At 41.3% G+C, this 17,392-nt stretch overlaps 1 protein-coding gene across 2 annotated transcripts in view; it reads left to right on the top strand.

Annotated features, from left to right (window-relative positions):
- The window catches only part of LOC124996606 (netrin receptor UNC5D-like), a 171,626-nt gene that overhangs the window by 94,263 nt on the left and 59,971 nt on the right, over positions 1-17,392 (top strand). For both annotated transcript variants that reach the window (XM_047569801.1, XM_047569800.1), the window contains exon 2: positions 4,321-4,527. In XM_047569801.1, coding sequence (XP_047425757.1) covers positions 4,321-4,527 — 207 coding nt within the window. The remainder of the gene's footprint in view (positions 1-4,320; positions 4,528-17,392) is intronic.

The raw sequence follows: 17,392 nt of genomic DNA, 5'->3' as shown, positions 1-17,392 counted from the left end.
GCTCGCTATCAAAGATGGTACCAAAAAAACGTTGAGTTAGATGTGCTTGTTCTTTGGAGAGAAACACTATTTCCATTTTTCTGGAGATATTGTGATGCAGAGAAGATGAGTTGCTGCATCGCTGAATAGTGTCGGCGCTACTGTAATATTTAAAACGAGCAGTGACAGGACTCAAGAACGAGCCTCGTGGGTAAAAGTCAACAAGGCTTTCAGGCGGGATTCGTAACGGACGGGGAAAGAGGCAAACGAGCAAAAAATCAGATTCAGGTAAAAAGGTCAGGACCAGACCGTCCGCGCTGGATGACTGCTGCTGAGGCAATCAGAGAAGGGACCGCTGCACAAAGAGTGCTATCTCTAAGATATAATAAAGAGAATGAGCATCAGGTGTGAAGGTGGGCAGCGAGGTCAGGTGATGCAGACGCCGTGGACACTGAGGTAACTGTAGGGCATTAGGGTGGCAGGAGAGAGATAACTGGCAGGAAACAACTTCAGAAGAAGCAGAAATGGGCAATTCACAACTTCGCCTGTGATCTTGAGTCTGAAGGGAGGAAAGAAGGTGACGGCGGCAGAGACTTTGAACAAAAGCAGGGAGATGACTCAGGCCTGTCGCGGCCTGTTCTGGTGAGATCCCCACCTGATCCTCTTCCATTTGCGTGTCAAGAAGTCAGTTATCCACACTGCATCGGCCGGTGTTTGAGATGGAAGCGAGACAGGCGGCGCGTCTGCCAGCGTACGAGGTTTGCTGAGTGTGGGGGAGACTTTGGCAAACATCAGCCCGGCTGCCGCTGCCTTTTCGTCTCTCCAAATCAGCGTGAACATGCTGGAGCAGCAGCCGTCTTCCTCTCCACCAGCGGAGCAGCTTGCGCTACCACCCGGAAGGCTTTACACCGAAATCAGTCCAGTCAGCCAGAGGCTCTTTCCTCCCTCATTTCTTTTAGATTTCCACTAAAAAATTATAAACACGCTGAACCTACTTTACACCCATAACTGTTGCTTTTATTTTTTGCATGTGAGCAGAGGGAACGTTTTTGGTACTTTAGGAAATTAAAACATTTGCCAGCTTTTTAACGCGCTGCAGCTAATGCAGCATTAGCAGACTGTGCGTGTTGTCGGATCTCTTGGGCAGTGATATCTTGTTTTCCTCCACATGTTTCTCTGCCCCTTGTGTGTTATTGCCAGGCCGAAGCGTGAGAAGCTGTGGACCTGAATGACAGCGGAGAATCTTATTAAAGAGGGGTGGGTTCGCTGGTCTTTGGGTCTGCCTTGGGAAAATGCAGATGAACCAATAACAGCCCTGCACGATGTAAATGAGGCAGCGACGTCTGGTTTATATGGGCTAACAGGGCTAAGTGCTCCCAAGCTCATACTAACAGATGGTTTCAAAGTTTTGGTGATACCAAGGGCAGCAAAGGCACCAAAAAGTCAAAACACACAGAGTCTACTTTCATTGTTTTAATTCTTGTAAGTGATTGACAGGTGTCATGCCATGCCCCCATCATTCACTGATCATTTGGGGTAAATCCAGTCAGCTCTCAGGCCTCTGGTCACTGGTCAAAAGTGCCGCTGGTGCAGAACTTCAGCTATAGCGTCGTTAGCATGAACGAGGTGGATTACTTGATTTCTAATCCACTTCCCTCAATGTCTCTGGAGGAAAAGTTGGAAGTAAAGAGACTGGGATCCCAAATGATGTTCAAATAACTCAAAGGGGCAAACGACAAAATGAACTGGCTAATGGCAAATGCAGCCAAGAATTCACTTTTCTGTTTTCCGTGCTTTTTACGAGGAGATACGGCACGGACCCAACAAGGAATTGTGAATTTGAAACATTTGTCAGACAAAACTAGAAAACATGACTAGAAAAAATCAGTGACACTGGCTTGATTCATGATACATGATTCTTTTCCATAGTGTGCACTTGGTTGTGGTCATACATTCAGTAAGTGAGAATTATCAGTTAAACCTGCATAATTTAAGGTTTTTCTTTATCAGTATCAGTAGTTGCACATTTTTTATTTCATGTATTTTGCATGAAAACACCAGCTGAGTGTTAATTCAATTATTACCTTCGATACGCCAGGCCAGTTGAGATGTAGATGTAACTGTGTGTATTGTAACCTGTGTTTATTGCTCCTTTTGCTGCTGTGTTAACCATTAAATTGGCATTATGCATTCGTTATCCCATGAAATCTCAACACCAGCCGCCAATGAAATGAGGGAATATTGTTGGAATGTGCAGCAGAAATCAAACAGCAGCGTCACGTTCTGCACACACATCTCGCAGGATCCCTCTCATATCCTTGTGCGTTCTCCAGAGGGGCGTCCTACCCTCCAGTTCTTGCACTTTGTGATCTATATTCAGCAATTTAAAGAGCACAGACAATGTTATGCCGTTCCCAGGGACATTTAAGTGCTTCCACGCACTCACACACACACACAGCCACGTGTCCTCGCCACCAGCTTCGGTTTAAATCACCCCGGAGCTCACACTGTTTCTCTTAATCTGCCCGCATCAATATTATCCCGTCTGCTAAATAAAAGATGAAAGACTAAAAAGTGAATAGACTGCTAACTCAGAAAAATAAAGCCCGGGACTCTTCGCTGAAACCTGACTAATGTTGATGCAATATTTCAGGTATTAGTCTCAGCTGCGTCAAACTGTCATGTTCGTGAGCATTAGTATAATACCTGATCTATTAACAAATGAGTCATTACTTGGAGGGCCGCGGCTTTGTCTGACTGGCTGTGTGTGTGTGTTTGTGCATTCTTGTTCCCATCTATCATTGTCTGGATGCACACTTGCACGTCTGCGCTTTGCATCCATCCAAACACAAACACGCCGTGTCAACGCTCGGCGCGCAAAACAAATTGGAGCGCTCTGTACAAGAAAAGCTCGCCGGCGGCTAGTCATTTTGAAATTAAAAGCATGTCTCTTTGTTCAGCCTCGGTTCCAGGAACGAGGGGGTGAATGCGAATGTGTCGCACGGAGGAACGCTGAGTGAGAGCGCTGTGATTTTCACAGCCGGGGAATCACACAGACTCTTTTATCTGTTTCCCTCGATCAGGAGACATCCGGCAGGGAAGGTAGGAGGAGGGAGGAGGAGAAGATTAGCGGGAATAAGAGAGAGGGTTCTCTAATCCTGATGGGGTTTACAGAGGTGCAGCCATCGCTGTGGAGTAACGTGGCATTGGGACGGGGGACAGTTTGCCTCGCTAAACCCTTCACACTTGCATGAAAGAGGTTCCTGCAAACTAGGGGATTAGTCGGGGCGTAATTACACTTGCGGGCCTCAGAAGTAGCAAAACGTGAGTCGACTGGAACGCACCTCAAACGGGCGGAAGAGGAAGGCAAAGGGAAGGAGAGGGATGCCTGTTAATGTGCTGCCAGTGTCTCGCCTGTGAATCCTGAATTAACTTCTTTGGTGAACACACGCATCTGTGATCAAAGTAGTATTTTAAGCAACTGCTGTAGATCTGCCTGATCAGCGCGAGTGGGCTTTCTTCCACTAAACCCAACTATGATTGTTTTTTGTTTTTTGGAGAAAATATGAGTCTGTCATTGTCACCTCTCAGCCACACACTGGCTGTGAAATCATTTTTCTTTGCTACGCTAGGATTTCCCTTCAATAACTTCCCATAAAAAATTGGATTTCTTACTTTTCTCACATTGCCGTACTGCTGGTGTTGCTGCTGAGAATCAGGCGGCAGTCATGTTGAGATCATTCCTACCCATTCCCACAGGGAAATATTGAGGTGCTGGACTCGACTCAATAACACTAATGGCTTCAATAATAAAAAACTAAACAAAGATTTTTCTTTTTTTTTCCTGAAATATTCTGCAGATTTGTAAAAACAGCTTGCCTACATTAGCGCTCCTAATATTACACACCGCGATGCTCAGTGTTTGCACTGAACAGATACTGGATTTGATAATGCGAAGGCACAGATGGGGCTGTGGAGATGATGCAATGTTCTGGTGATGCATTGTTGTGCACATATGCTCCAAAATATAATAACATGCTGCATGCATTTTAATTGAGTTTGATCGCGTTCAGGGATAGGCAGCACCTTGGGAGGTTACTTACAGTAAGGAGTTTGTATTTTCTGCCTGTGCCACATCCCAAAGACATACTTCTTAGATTAGGTTAATTGGTGACCCCAGATTGGTTGGTTGTCTCTCTGTTTTAGCCCTGGCAGCCTGTGCAGAGTGAACCCCGACTCCTGCCCAATGCTGGGATAGCCTCCAGACCCTGGTGGCAACTCCAGGTATACGGGTTAAGAGATAATGGATTCATCATTTATTCTTCTCTTTTTCTTCTCCAGGTCCTCGGGGTGAATCCCTGCAGCATGGCCAGTCTGGAACGCTGCCCCGCTTCGTGGAGGAGCCCGTCGACGCCTACATCGTCAAGAGCAACCCCATCAAGCTCCGGTGTCAAGCTCGCCCCGCGCTCCAGATCTTCTTCAAGTGCAACGGAGAATGGGTCCACCAGAGTCAGCACATGTCGCAGGAGCACACCGACCTCGGGACAGGTAACACCAGTTCAAGAAATATTCTTAAGGGGACTGGGATTTATGTGTGGGACCTCCTCTGGACGCAGGATTAAGTGCATGGTCCAAACCATGGTCCAAACCAAATGTTAAGCCAAAGCTTTTGATGCTCTGCTCTCTCTGAGGCCTTTTCCCAAGCCGAACCAAATAACAGATTTCTTCTAGCTTTAGCGAACCAGCCAGGGACTGAAAATGACAATAACAATGAAGTAAACTCCAATCAGCCACAACATTATGACCACTCACAGGAGAAGTGAATGTAAGTGAATAGAAACAGACCTGTTCTGTAGTTACATGAGCAACAGAAATTCCTTTCCCGTCTATTATAAGTCATGAGGGTATCATAAATAGAAGGATCGGTATCTTAAGAAGAGACTTTGTTCATGGGGGCTCTGTAGCTTATGGCTACATCCACCCCCTGTAAAATATATTTCCCTGACTTCTACATGCTCATTTGATCTAAGATGAAATGACAACTCTTTGACCATGAGAGGCGCCAACCGGTTCAGTTTTAGGATTAGACTCTGAACACTGTATGGTGCCTTTTACTGATGCAACGTGCTGAAATACAGTAGTTTTTATGACTAAAAAAAGAAAAAAAAACAAATCCTTTCATTTCCCTTGTCTGTATCTGTTGCATCATGACACAATGGGTATTAAGATATCACATGGTTTCACTTATGGCTACACAGCAGCACAAAAACAGAATCACACTTTCTGTTTTCCCCTATTATCGGCTCACATCGTCATTAGAATGGAGTAGCTTCACTTATTTATTTATCCGTCAGGTCAGGACGAGGGCGAAATATTTATGAGGCTGAGTTTGCAGCTATTAGCGAGACAGTGTTGATGCTTCGCTCCGCACGCGGTGGCAAGCAATCAGTACCTCTCCTTCCAGAGTTAAAAGAGCACCTCTAAAATCTTTACTAGCCTGGATTCATAGCTCCGCTTCCATCTGGATCCTCATCTCCATTCATATCTCTTTCCACTGAGACACGAGGAAGCAGCTGCACAGAACGGACAGGAAAAAGAAAAAAGTAGAGTATTGTCTGAAGTACAAATCCGTGCCCTAACTGCAAGAACTAACAGAGTACATTTGGAATAGTTTGACTCTTAGAAAAGTTGTTTTATATGTGATGTATTGACATATAGATGAATTCTGTCCAAGTCTTTGCTATTCTGAGACCCGTTTCCTCTAAATCCACCCTTCAGGCTCTGGTTATAGCACCAGAGCTCAAAGTTGAGATGACAATGATAAAGATAGACAGGCCACTCCTCGACTTAATGAAGACGGAAAAAGAGTGATGTGGAGAGATAAATTCGCAGCTGATATATATTTTACAGTGAGAACGTGTGCAGTGCAGCATTTCTTGTTAGCTCCATTGATTGATTGACTGATTGATTGATTGATTGATTGATTGATTGATGATTGCAACTGAAGCTGGGTGAATTACTGTGACACCCAAATCTGCACTCACTTCAGCTCTGTGGAGATATAAATAGTTATTTTTTCTATAAAAATTAAATTTCTTTAAACCACCTGTGCACAACTAAACAGCAGAGGTCCAAAGTTAGCTCCTGGCTGATGAATATAGTAGGATATTAGCAGTTAGCAGAGGCTTCAGAGACCAAAAACAGACCTCCAAGAAAATGAGCGCAAGCTGGATGTTTAAATAACTGTTTACCAAGTTAACGGTGTGTAGGATTTAGCAGACTGTAGCAGTGAAGCTGCAGACTGCAACCCACTGAGCCATAATGGAGAACCTACGGTCCATATTAATATCAGCTAAGACCATGGTTTACATTAGTTTTTTGAAGATAGTTTCAGGCAGATTTGATTAAGCTATTTAATCTAAAGCGCCGTATGTCGTAGCCCCTGTGTAAACAGGAATATAACTGTGATTTGTTCCACGCCAGTGCTAGTGTTCGGTTTGTCCTGTAGAAACCACCGACTGCATATAAAGATGATGAATCACAGATGAATCAGTGGCTGACACCATCTTGGCAGTGCCTGACTCCACCTAACAACCAGCTATTTTAAAAATGAGTCACCCCAGTCAGCCCCGACATTAATATAATTTAAACACTTTGGGTCAGAAAAATCTTCTCCCTCGTCAAACCGGACCAAGAACAAAAGTATTTTTTGTAAACATGTTTATTTCTGGACGTTTTAACATGGGACTTTCATGTTAAAATGTGAGGTTTGACCACAGACCATAGACAGTATAAAGATGGAAAAAGCAAGTAGAGCTCCCCCTGGTGTCCGGCCGCAGTATAGGTCATAAGCATAATGGCAACTGCCAGTTGTAAAATAATAATAATAATAAAAAAAATAAGTACAGTGTATAATCCACCATTTCTTTGTAACTGGTGGAGGTAGAGCAGAGCGTAGTATTAATTCAACGAAAACATGATGAGATTCACTTATGGAGGCAGCCTCTTGTGGGCGTTTGAGGAACTGCAATGTACACTACCAGTCAAAACTTATGACTGTATATCTCTTCAGGGTTAGCTTAATTCTTCAGCCTCAGAGGTCATGCATTTAAATGAATCAGTCTATTAATTTAAAAAATAAAAAATGTAATCCCTTCTAATAGACAGGCTTTCTCGGACAGGCTAGTGATTTAACATTTTAGTGTGTTCTCAGAAAATATATACCGTATTTCCTTTGATAGTCCCTGGTATTCAATTAACTGCCGGGTCTCTTATAATGTGGTTTGTATGTAGGTCGATCTAAAATACTGATGACTCAAAGGGAATTAGAAATGGCATGGCCACTATTAGAGGAAATACTGTATATACTCTTGGTGCACATTTATGTGGTATGCTAGTTGAGAGTGTAAGATCGAATCAGTTTTCTCCCAACCAGGCTGTAAACATGCATTGTTTCTGCTGTGAAGCTGGGTATTTTAACATGTAAGTCTCTGGGGATTGACTTGCTTTTTAAGCCAGACTCAAGTGGCCATGTTGGCTTCATGTTTTCAGCCCTGGAGGCTGCCAATCGGCAGAAACATGGCAGCGCACCATGGTTGGCTACATGGAACGGGAAGGCTCTCCCTGGAAGTTCCAGCTTAGCCACATCTTAACACACAAACCATTCATGTACATTAGTGTAATAGATCGCAATGCCACAAATATGAAAAAGCAGAGATGCTTTGGTACCATATTTTCTTTTTTTTAACATGGCTTTTGTTACATATAAACTTCTCTATTGGTGGTACATGCAAACTACTCGCTTGGACTTCATAGCCAATACAGGAGCATTTTATTTTGTCTCTCTGCCATCTCAGTTCATAACCTTGTAATCAGACACAGGGTGAAGCAAACTGAAAATGAATGGAGCCATGTAGTGCCTCGCAATACAAGGAGATAAACCTCAAAATAAGCAGGAAGCAGTGGCGCCTCTGGTGTGACACACAAATATCCAAGAACTCGTAGAGACACTTTATTGGACGATGCCTCAAGAGGAGAAATAAGTAGAAAAACAAAATGTTCCCAAATGAATGCCAGTATCAGTAGATTTTAAGAACAGACCTGGCCATCTTTGACAGCCCACACTTGGATGTGAATGCACGCTCTGATGGCCTCCCTCTGAAAGCACTAGATAGCTTCAGATATTAAAACCATCATTTCTTAACACACCATTTGTGCACAGTAGTGATTTCCTTTCAGGCATGGTATCATTTTTAGGCTCACATGCGTCCATTCAATCACTGAATCAGCGGGGATGTGAGATGATTACCCCGTGGTGTTGTCTGTTGTTATTTCCGGCCTTCACTCCATTACATGAAATTTGTTTTGTTCAGTTAAAATCATGATGGGCTTTTCAAACTGAACAAAATAGTGTAGCCATTAGCTACATTGGCCATTACTTCATGGCTCTCCGATACTTTTAAGTGAAATTGTGTAAAAATGTTTGTAACGAGGAAAATGAATATGACTCTCCTAATTGAATTCTTTGATCCCCTTTTTCAGAAGAAAAGGATCAAACAGAACCCACAAGTCCTTCTCATTATTATTTAAAGAATGCTGCATCATCACTGGGTTTAGCAGCTCAGTATCAGACTCGGAAGCACATTTTCTTTCTTTAGCACATTATTGGATTACATATTTCTAGTAGCCTGTCATACAGTTAGCATGATGCCATCTGGTTAACTATGGGATGGACTGCTATGAAATGGTATCCAGGTATTTAAGAGGTACTCACTGAGATGATGAAATCTGCTCTCGTAACCTCCAGAGCCAACAACGTGTCAAAATGTTCACTTATCCTGTGAAATATCTATTTCCAATTTATTTACATGGAAGCACATACCACAGATGAAGTGCACCTAAGCATTAAAACGTCCATTTATCCCACCGCCCCTTACGTGGCTGAAGGCTCTGGATGGAAAGTTCACAGTACAAAGGATAAAGTTACTAAAGGGCCAAGTGTGCACGACTAAAAAAAACTTTAAGAAAAACTTAAACTTAAAGACTCTTTACTGTGTTATTGAAACACTGAAAATAGTTGAAGCCAGCTCTTGTAGTTTGTTGCTAAGGCAGAATTGCTATTCAAAAGTGAAGCCAAAGCAAGTAGAGCTCCCCCTGGTGTCTGGCTGCAGTATAGGTCATAAGCTCCACCCCCTCCATGTTAGTGGATGCCAAACTATTATACATGTCATATAGTTATTTTTTCAAGGATGGTTTCAGACATTTTAGCTAGGTGATATCATGTTGATGAATGCTCAAGTTGGGGCTGCAGCTAGCAACTATTTCTCTAGTCGACTAATCTATTGACTATCTTAATGCTGACTAATCGGATTATGATGATTATGGATTATTCAGTGGCTCTGTTTATTTATTTAAATACACATTAAAATGAATGCAACATATTTTAGTAAAGGGATAAGGGATAGCTCAATATTGAATGCAAAATGATGATGATAATATTTATAACTGGCACTAGGCCCAGTTTAATATAGAACACATACTTAACCTCTCCGTCAGTTTGGGAGTCCTTGGCCTTAAAACCATCGAAGACCCCTGATTTAGATGTTTTCGCTCACGTTATTGTTGCAGTTGTAGGTGCAGTGGCTGCAGCCATTTTTCTCTTCCTGTTGCTTGTCGGCCGGAAAAACACGAGCGATGACGTCACCAACTAATATCGACAAATGAATTTGAACAAAAATCAAGTTTTATTATTGATTTTTATCTGCTACATCGACTAATCGCTGCACCCCTAGTTCAAGTGTCAATTTCTTGGACACGTTTTAGTTAGTTGTTTGACGCCAGTTGCCATGCCAACCGCTCTGTAAAGTGGGACCAAAGACTCTGTGAAAGTTGGAAAAATCTTCCCATATGTCCCTGGAAAATAGCGTAAGTTCGGCCGATGCAAGGAAGGAGGAGACTTTTAACATGGATAGTTTACGTTGAAAAGCATTGCTTCTTCTTACTGAAGTCACAGTCGCTACTTATATGTGCATGCATCTGTTTGTTCTTTCTCTTTATGGTGAACTCTGCTGAAGCTATCGCCCAGGATTCAAACTTATAGGAGCACTGCTCGGCCCATCTTTGAAGTACTGCACACTAGTTTAATTCCCATAATCCTTCACTCTGCTTAGATGGCGGAGTCGCACAAACGGACAACAAAACACAACCATAAAATGGCTTTGTTGAAAGTCTTAAAAAAAAAATTAAAGCTTCTCTTTAAAGGACACTTCATTTGCACACAGTTTGCATGCATTGAAAGTTGCCTGTGTGTCTTCGGTCTTTTTATTTCTCTCAGCTCTTTACTGCACCCTTTACATTGTTTCTTTTTCTTCAACACAGTGCAAACAATAGCATCTCAGCTGAAATGCCTGTATATTATAACACAGAGTGCTCTGCTCTTGAAACCCCTTAGAAGTCGGGCCTGCATGACAATGTGTAGCTTTGCTGCTTGGGCGTGCATTAGTATTCAGGGGTCGAGGATGCAGAGGATTTCTTTGGACATGATCTGGGATTTAGTGAGTGTTTCTGAACAGTATCTGTCTCTAACCGCGTCCACGTAGCACGCAGGCAGAGGTGGGTCGACGAGCCACATGTAGAGAAAATGAACATCTCGCCTCTGACTGTCTGTCCAGCTTTATCTGTAGGAGGCAGTTGAACAGCAGCCGTATATCTCAGTACAAGCTATTATAGTCTGACTCAGGTGGTAGAATGGCCCCTGGGTCCAGCATCGAGCAGGGGCTGTAGCCATTAAAGCAGTAAGCTGTGAATTAAATGCAGACAGACTCAACAACACATGCCCTAACACTGTTTGACCAGGGGGTTTAAAGCAGAGGACGGAGACCGTGTGTCCAGAGGCAGCTAACTCATCTGAGGAGATATATTTCACCATTGTGTTGTGCTGTTTTTTTTTTTCCTCATATTTGGCTCAGATGTGCCTTCCAGGAGACACAAAGGCAGACGAGGAAAACAAACTTAGAGAAAACATCCATTACAGTCGACGCGAATAGCTTCTACTTCTTTTTTTTTTTTTTTTTTTTTTTCCAAAGGCAATACAAGTGCTTTCACAGTCATCCTATACCAACTACGTGAACCTGTAAGATGTGCAGTAGGGTAAAATTACATTTGAACACACCATAATGGGTAAATGTTTCATACCAGTAACTCATCTTCTCAGCCAGCCACTCTCGTCTGCTCAACTTTCCATGACATGGCAAAGTGTGAGAAGTGTGCGTCTAGTGGCATTTTTAAAAATTGAAAAGGTCTTTTTTTCTTTAGTCTACAAACAGTAAGTTTTTTTTTTTTTTTTTTTTTAATAAAACATGTACACATAGAAACGTCTAATTTAAAGCAATGAGATTTTTAAAATGCTTTTTTTAATGTTTTGATGCAGCACAAAGCCTTTTACTCGCTCTGGGCACATCTCATCCGTTTAGGTTGAGAAACTTTACCACTTCTCCAATTTACTGGAGAATTTACTGAAGGAATTTAATTTTCTTGATTTTCTGCTGCAACTAGAAGATGTTGTTCTCAGCATGATGTAGCTTTAAAAACAGAGAGATGTTTTTTTTTTCTTCTGATACCTACACCGATCAGGCATAACATTATGACCACCAGTGTCGCCACAGTTACCGTGAAAAAGTAATCCGATTACTGATTACTCATCACCCTTTTAAAAAATAACTTTACAGATTGCTTGATTTTGAAAGTAACTAAGTTAGTTACTCACATTACGACTTACATTCAGCAGCTGACTCCTTACAACTAAAAAAAAATGCACCAAAGTCTTGAATTAGAGACTTTTTCTAATTTACTTTTGTAATTTTGTTGTTTACGTTTGTTTACGTTTGCGTTTTCCTCATGTTGTCAAGTGACTTGTTGCATATGTGACATTGCTCCCTGAGACACAAGCAGGAAGGAAAAATACAAAATGGGAAAAATACTAGTGAACAGTAACTTTAATGTGGTTAGGAAACAGTAACGTGTTAGATTACTCGTTATTGGGAAAAAAATTGTCAGGTTAGAGTCTGATGATCTGATGATCACCTTCCTAATATTGTGTAGGTCTGGTCTTGGTGGGAGCTACATGTGTGAGTAACATCCACATGAATGAATGTCAGGTCCTAAAGTTTCCAAACAGAAAACTGAACTGTCACAAGACAATCGATGTTATTCACTTCTTATGTCAGTGGTCGTAATGTTGTGGCTGATCGGCGTGTGTATATGAGTTGTTATTGATTTTTTTTTTTTTTTTCAGCACAGACAATGAAAGGAGTTAACAATAAACTATATGTCACCACTAGATGCAGTGCAGGCTGTCGAACCTCTAAAGAATGTCCATTTATTATCAATATGCAGCATTATCCAAACCATTAACTGGGCAATGATGTGTTGTCAACCTGAAATAAACTGAATCTATCAACAGAAGAATGAGAGAGAAAACAGGTCACCAAGTGTTTGGACATCTAAAATCTTTCTCACTTTGTATTTTTAGAGATCGGTTTATATTTCGTCTGTTTGTTTTTTTAATCGTTCACAGTTCGTAGCGACTGTAGCTCGACAGCTCTGGTCCAGTGTAGCCATCATTTTGGATTCTGAGAGATGCATGAAGCACTTCAGGGCCCCAATGCTGGGACAGGCATAAATAGATATATGCAAAAAAAAAAAAAAAAAAAAAGTGTTTGTACATGTAAAATGTCCTAGAGCACGATGCTGATGTTGTGCCCTGCAGGAATGAAATGAATGAAGTGATCAGCCAGACGCCGGCGTGCTTTTCCCCCCAGCTATAAATATTTGGCCATCTTTGAGACATCTAAAAACACTAAACTGCAAAGCCCACATACAGCTTTAGAGGTGGACTAAGCGTCTACTCCTCTTTTTTTCCACGCCACTTTTGAGTATGAGGGTGGCATCTTCTCATTAACTCTCAGCACAAAAGCTTACAAGCACATAAACACAGATTTAATGGAGAGATTATGCGTCTGTCATGAGAAGAAAAGACTCTCGCCAGACGCATGTATTGTTGGATGACGGGGAGTAGCTTTTGTTGGGATAATTTAGAATCGCAAACCTTTGAGGAAATAGCTAAACCCTAATACGAAGGCGAGCGCTGTTGTGACAAACGCTCAAGTCGTGTCTCATTACTGCTCTCGTACCTTCTGAACAGATGTGGCAATCAGAGTGGCATTTTGAAAAAAAAAAGAAAAAAAAAACAGCTCGCTAAAAGGTGAGCTTCTCCCGAGCAGGAGGAATAATGTCGTCTGAATGACGCCGTTGAGTTTATTGATGTGAATATAATAAGGCGCAACAGTTCTGCAGCCGAAGGCAGATGGCGTGGCATTTAAAGACCAAGTGTGGAGATATTGAAAGTGCAGTTTATGTCGTGCTTCCTGTGATGCCGCTCGCTTATACGTTCTCGTTTCATCCGCCGCTCTTAGTCGCACTGTGTCCATAGGAGCAAGTGATTAGTGAAACTTTTACGGTTGCTAAAAGGTATTTAAACAGTTACAGCGAACCTCAAAGGTCAGGTGGGAGAGGGACTTGCAAACTGACCCAGCAGGGTGTCGCAGGGTGTACATTAAATTCAACTTTTTGCATCAAATTTATCTCATCCCCCTGAAGATGCATGGGTGTAATCCCAAACCCTCATCCCTTTGTTTTAGATGTGGTGCAGCTGAGGGATCGTTCCTTCATTCCACCTGGCAGTGCAATAAACTGCAAGATATTTGGCAGAAGATCAGCGTGCGATGCTTTATCCGCAATCCACAGAGTCACCTTTCCATTAGACCCTGAAACATGCCTTTTGGGCAACCTCACAAATTCCATCAAGCTTGTATTGCGATGAAATGGGAATCAGATCTCCCATTGTCTGAAAAGTTTTATACCTCCGGAAAAGACAACACAGTCATTAAAAAATAAGAAACGCTCTTTCTGTAAAATATGGCAACCTTTTATTTACTCTGAAAGAAGAGACTTGGGCTTGAAGTAATTTATCTCTCAGTCTCTTGTTTTATTGTTGTCCTGTCTGCCTTGAATTATTGTTATATTTTTGTTCATTATTCACTGTTATTATTTTATTAGTGCTATTATTTTATTCTCTGTTTGCTTACTTGATGTATTGTCATTGTGCGGTTTGGCTATTCTCTGAAAACATGAAATAAAATAACACGAAATAAAATATTCAACTAGGAATATGAAGATGCATCGCAAGACAGTCAAAATCGATATAAATGTGCAACGATTCCGATCAGCTGAGATGAAAAATATATTGCGATGCCCTTTTTAGACAGCAGAGGGCGTAATCTAGTTTGAGTTCACCTGATCGCGTCGTACGTCAATGTCAGGTATTCAGACCGGCGCCTTAAAAAAAAAACAACATGTAAATCCTAAACTGGAAAGGCGGCCATATTAACCCGCTGAAAAGACACATATCGCCACCTAGTGTGGAGGAGGAGGACATGTTCCCATCAGTTATTGGATTTTCTCTGTTGCATGTAAACTGGGACAAGGAGAAAGTCAAATTTTGAACATAGCTCAATGAAACGTAAACGCAATGAGTGGCACAAGCTACAGTATGAAGAGTGTGTTAAATTGCATACTGCAACAGCCCCAACTGCACCACCACAAAAAGCTCCAGCTAATACACCAAAGCAAACTGCAAGCTTAGTTTCCCCGCTGTGTGCCTTCCGACAAGAAAAGTGACAAGTTGCAGTGTTTTTATTTGCATAGCTGAGGATTTATTAGAAAAAGATTTTATTTTCTGGGTTATTTTTATTTAAATGTGTACCTTACATGGAGCTGTAGAAGTTCAACAAAAAAAAAAGAAACAGAAACGGGCTGTGACACATGACCAGCATGAAAGAGAAAAGACTAATTAGAGAGGCAGCTTTTAATTGTCTCTGAGTTTCTCTGTTTGCATCTGCAACTCAGCTCTGAGCTGAGCAGTCTGATGCAAGTCTTCGAGGTTACTCTGCAGCAGCCGACTGCTGTTTACACGCAATTTAATCACAGAAAACACGGTCAATCACTGCACACGACGGCTCTGGCCAGTGCTCCACTTTTCACTCTGGAGGCTGCCTACTTATCACACGTTTGTCCTACTTTCTTCACACAGTTGTATACAAGGGTTTACGGAGAGTTTTTCCACAATTTCACTGCAAAACACCTGTAGATGCTAATTATCACACATTAATCTTTAATTCCCTGCGGAGAGACTTTTTTTTTTTTTTTACCAGTAATCACTCCTTGTTAACTCCTTGTTAACAAGTGTTAGCTGAAATGGTTTATTTATATTATTAGTATTATTCCTGGATCTGTGGCTCATCCCAGGGATTTAGTATGCGCTCGCTGACAGAACTTGGTTCTCGAGTGTCTATTCTCAGCACGTCTGTGATCCCGCTTTCACCAAAATAACCAACACCTTGCATTCTGCCGCCTCGTTTGAATGAAATAGTTTCTCCTCACACTTTCTGCGCAGGGTACGCCAAACAGAAATACACCAGCATGCCGTCGTATTGTTCTCCCTGTGGTCTGCCAGGGAAATGACTGAGCAATATGTAAAAAGATCAGGCTTTATTCTAGAATAGTAACAATACAGAAAATGACCATGGTTTATCTTAACCATCTTCTTGAAGTGCTCTACTGCTGCATTCGGTTCAGAAAAAAAAATATATATATATATATATTTTTTTAAGCTGCTAGAAAGAAAAAAATACATTTTCTTGTGCTCTTTTAAATTGGCATCTTTTATAAAGTCTGTACAAGTGAAGGGTTAGACAGAACCTTGATCAGTCAGTCTAAAAAAATCTCTCGAAACATTGTTACATTGCATGTCTAAAAACTTAAAAAGAAAGAGTTTCTGGAAGACCTTCCATCGGAGTTGCTAATAGACTGGTGGGGAGGTTTAAATAGAAACATCTGTGGTTGTTACCCATCACAATCTTGCTTGACCAGAAACTGGCACCGTTAACGCTAGATCAGAGGTGCCCAAATTCTTCCCATGGAGTTGAATCTCAGAGAGGGTCGTGGGCCAAAATGTTAATTTTCCAGTACATTAAGTTAAATATACAGCATGCATATGCAAAATAAACACTATCGCAAATAAATGTTGAAAAATGAATGACATATATGGTTATTGTGCTTCACATTTACGCTCAAAAAATACTGAACATCTATCTGGCTTCTTTCAATAAGAAAAATAATTGAAACACTGTGAAATTGAAGACAGACATGGATCATTACCAGGCCTTGGGCCTGTATCTTCAAGTAGAAAGACATTTAGTGCAATAGGCAAAGTGACATAGAACAAAACATGCCCCCATTAATCATACAGACTTCAGCCATACAACATACACTGTGGTAGAATCGACCTCTGCAAAAAGATAATAGTTTTCCCCACTTTTTTAAAATTTTTGTTTGTCTGTGTGCCACTGCCCTGAAGGTCAAAACACAATGGCATTTCAGAAAACACAACAACATTACATAAAACACAACACGACCTTTCAGAAAACACAAGGACATCACAGAAAACACAGCGATATTTCAGAAAACATAATGACATTACAGACAACACAACATTTCAAAGAACACAACAACATTACAGGAAACACATTGACATTTCAGAAAACACAACGACATTTCAAAGAACACAACAACATTACGGGAAACACAACGACATTTCAGGAAACACAATGACATTTCAGGAAACACAATGACATTTCAGAAAACACAAGGACATTCCAAAAAACTCAACATTACAGAAAACACAATGGCATTTGAGAAAGCACAAAGACATTTCACAAAACACAGGGACATTACAGAAAACACAACGACAATTTGTAAAGCACGACAACATTTCAAAGAACACAAGGACATTTCAAAAAACATAACATTTCAGATTATGGAAAGGGAAATGTAATTGTGTTTTCTGAAATGTTGTTGTGTTTTCTGAAATGTCGTTGTGTTTTGACCTTCAGGGCCACCGTATAACAGGTTCCATATGCATCCTCTCACTCACTGTTGGTCTTCACCTCACAAGATTTGAGCTGACAGGAGCTCAACAGTTTAGTTTCATATTAGATCTTGTTCTGGAGCCATTAATACTCTTCATCATTGTCATGTTTGAGCTATTTTCTATAGATACAGTATGTTGCTGGTACAGGGTCTGATATCAGGATAAAAATATATACTTTATTATCCTTGGAGAACCTTTGCCTGCTGTCAGACTTAATTGCCAAACAATTACAGCTGTATCTGTTTTTCAATCAGTGCATTAAAGTGCCAAAGTCTACAAAGTGCAGAAGTCCATGCAACAAACAAATCAACTTAAACACAAGCAAATGTTATTAGAAAATGCTCTAAGATGAGTTCCGGGCTGCTT

Source organism: Mugil cephalus, chromosome 19 (genome assembly GCF_022458985.1).
Source record: "Mugil cephalus isolate CIBA_MC_2020 chromosome 19, CIBA_Mcephalus_1.1, whole genome shotgun sequence".
Taxonomy (NCBI): Eukaryota; Metazoa; Chordata; class Actinopteri; order Mugiliformes; family Mugilidae; genus Mugil; species Mugil cephalus.
The sequence above is the reverse complement of the archived record's forward strand: the minus strand, read 5'-3'. Positions and strand labels throughout refer to the sequence as shown.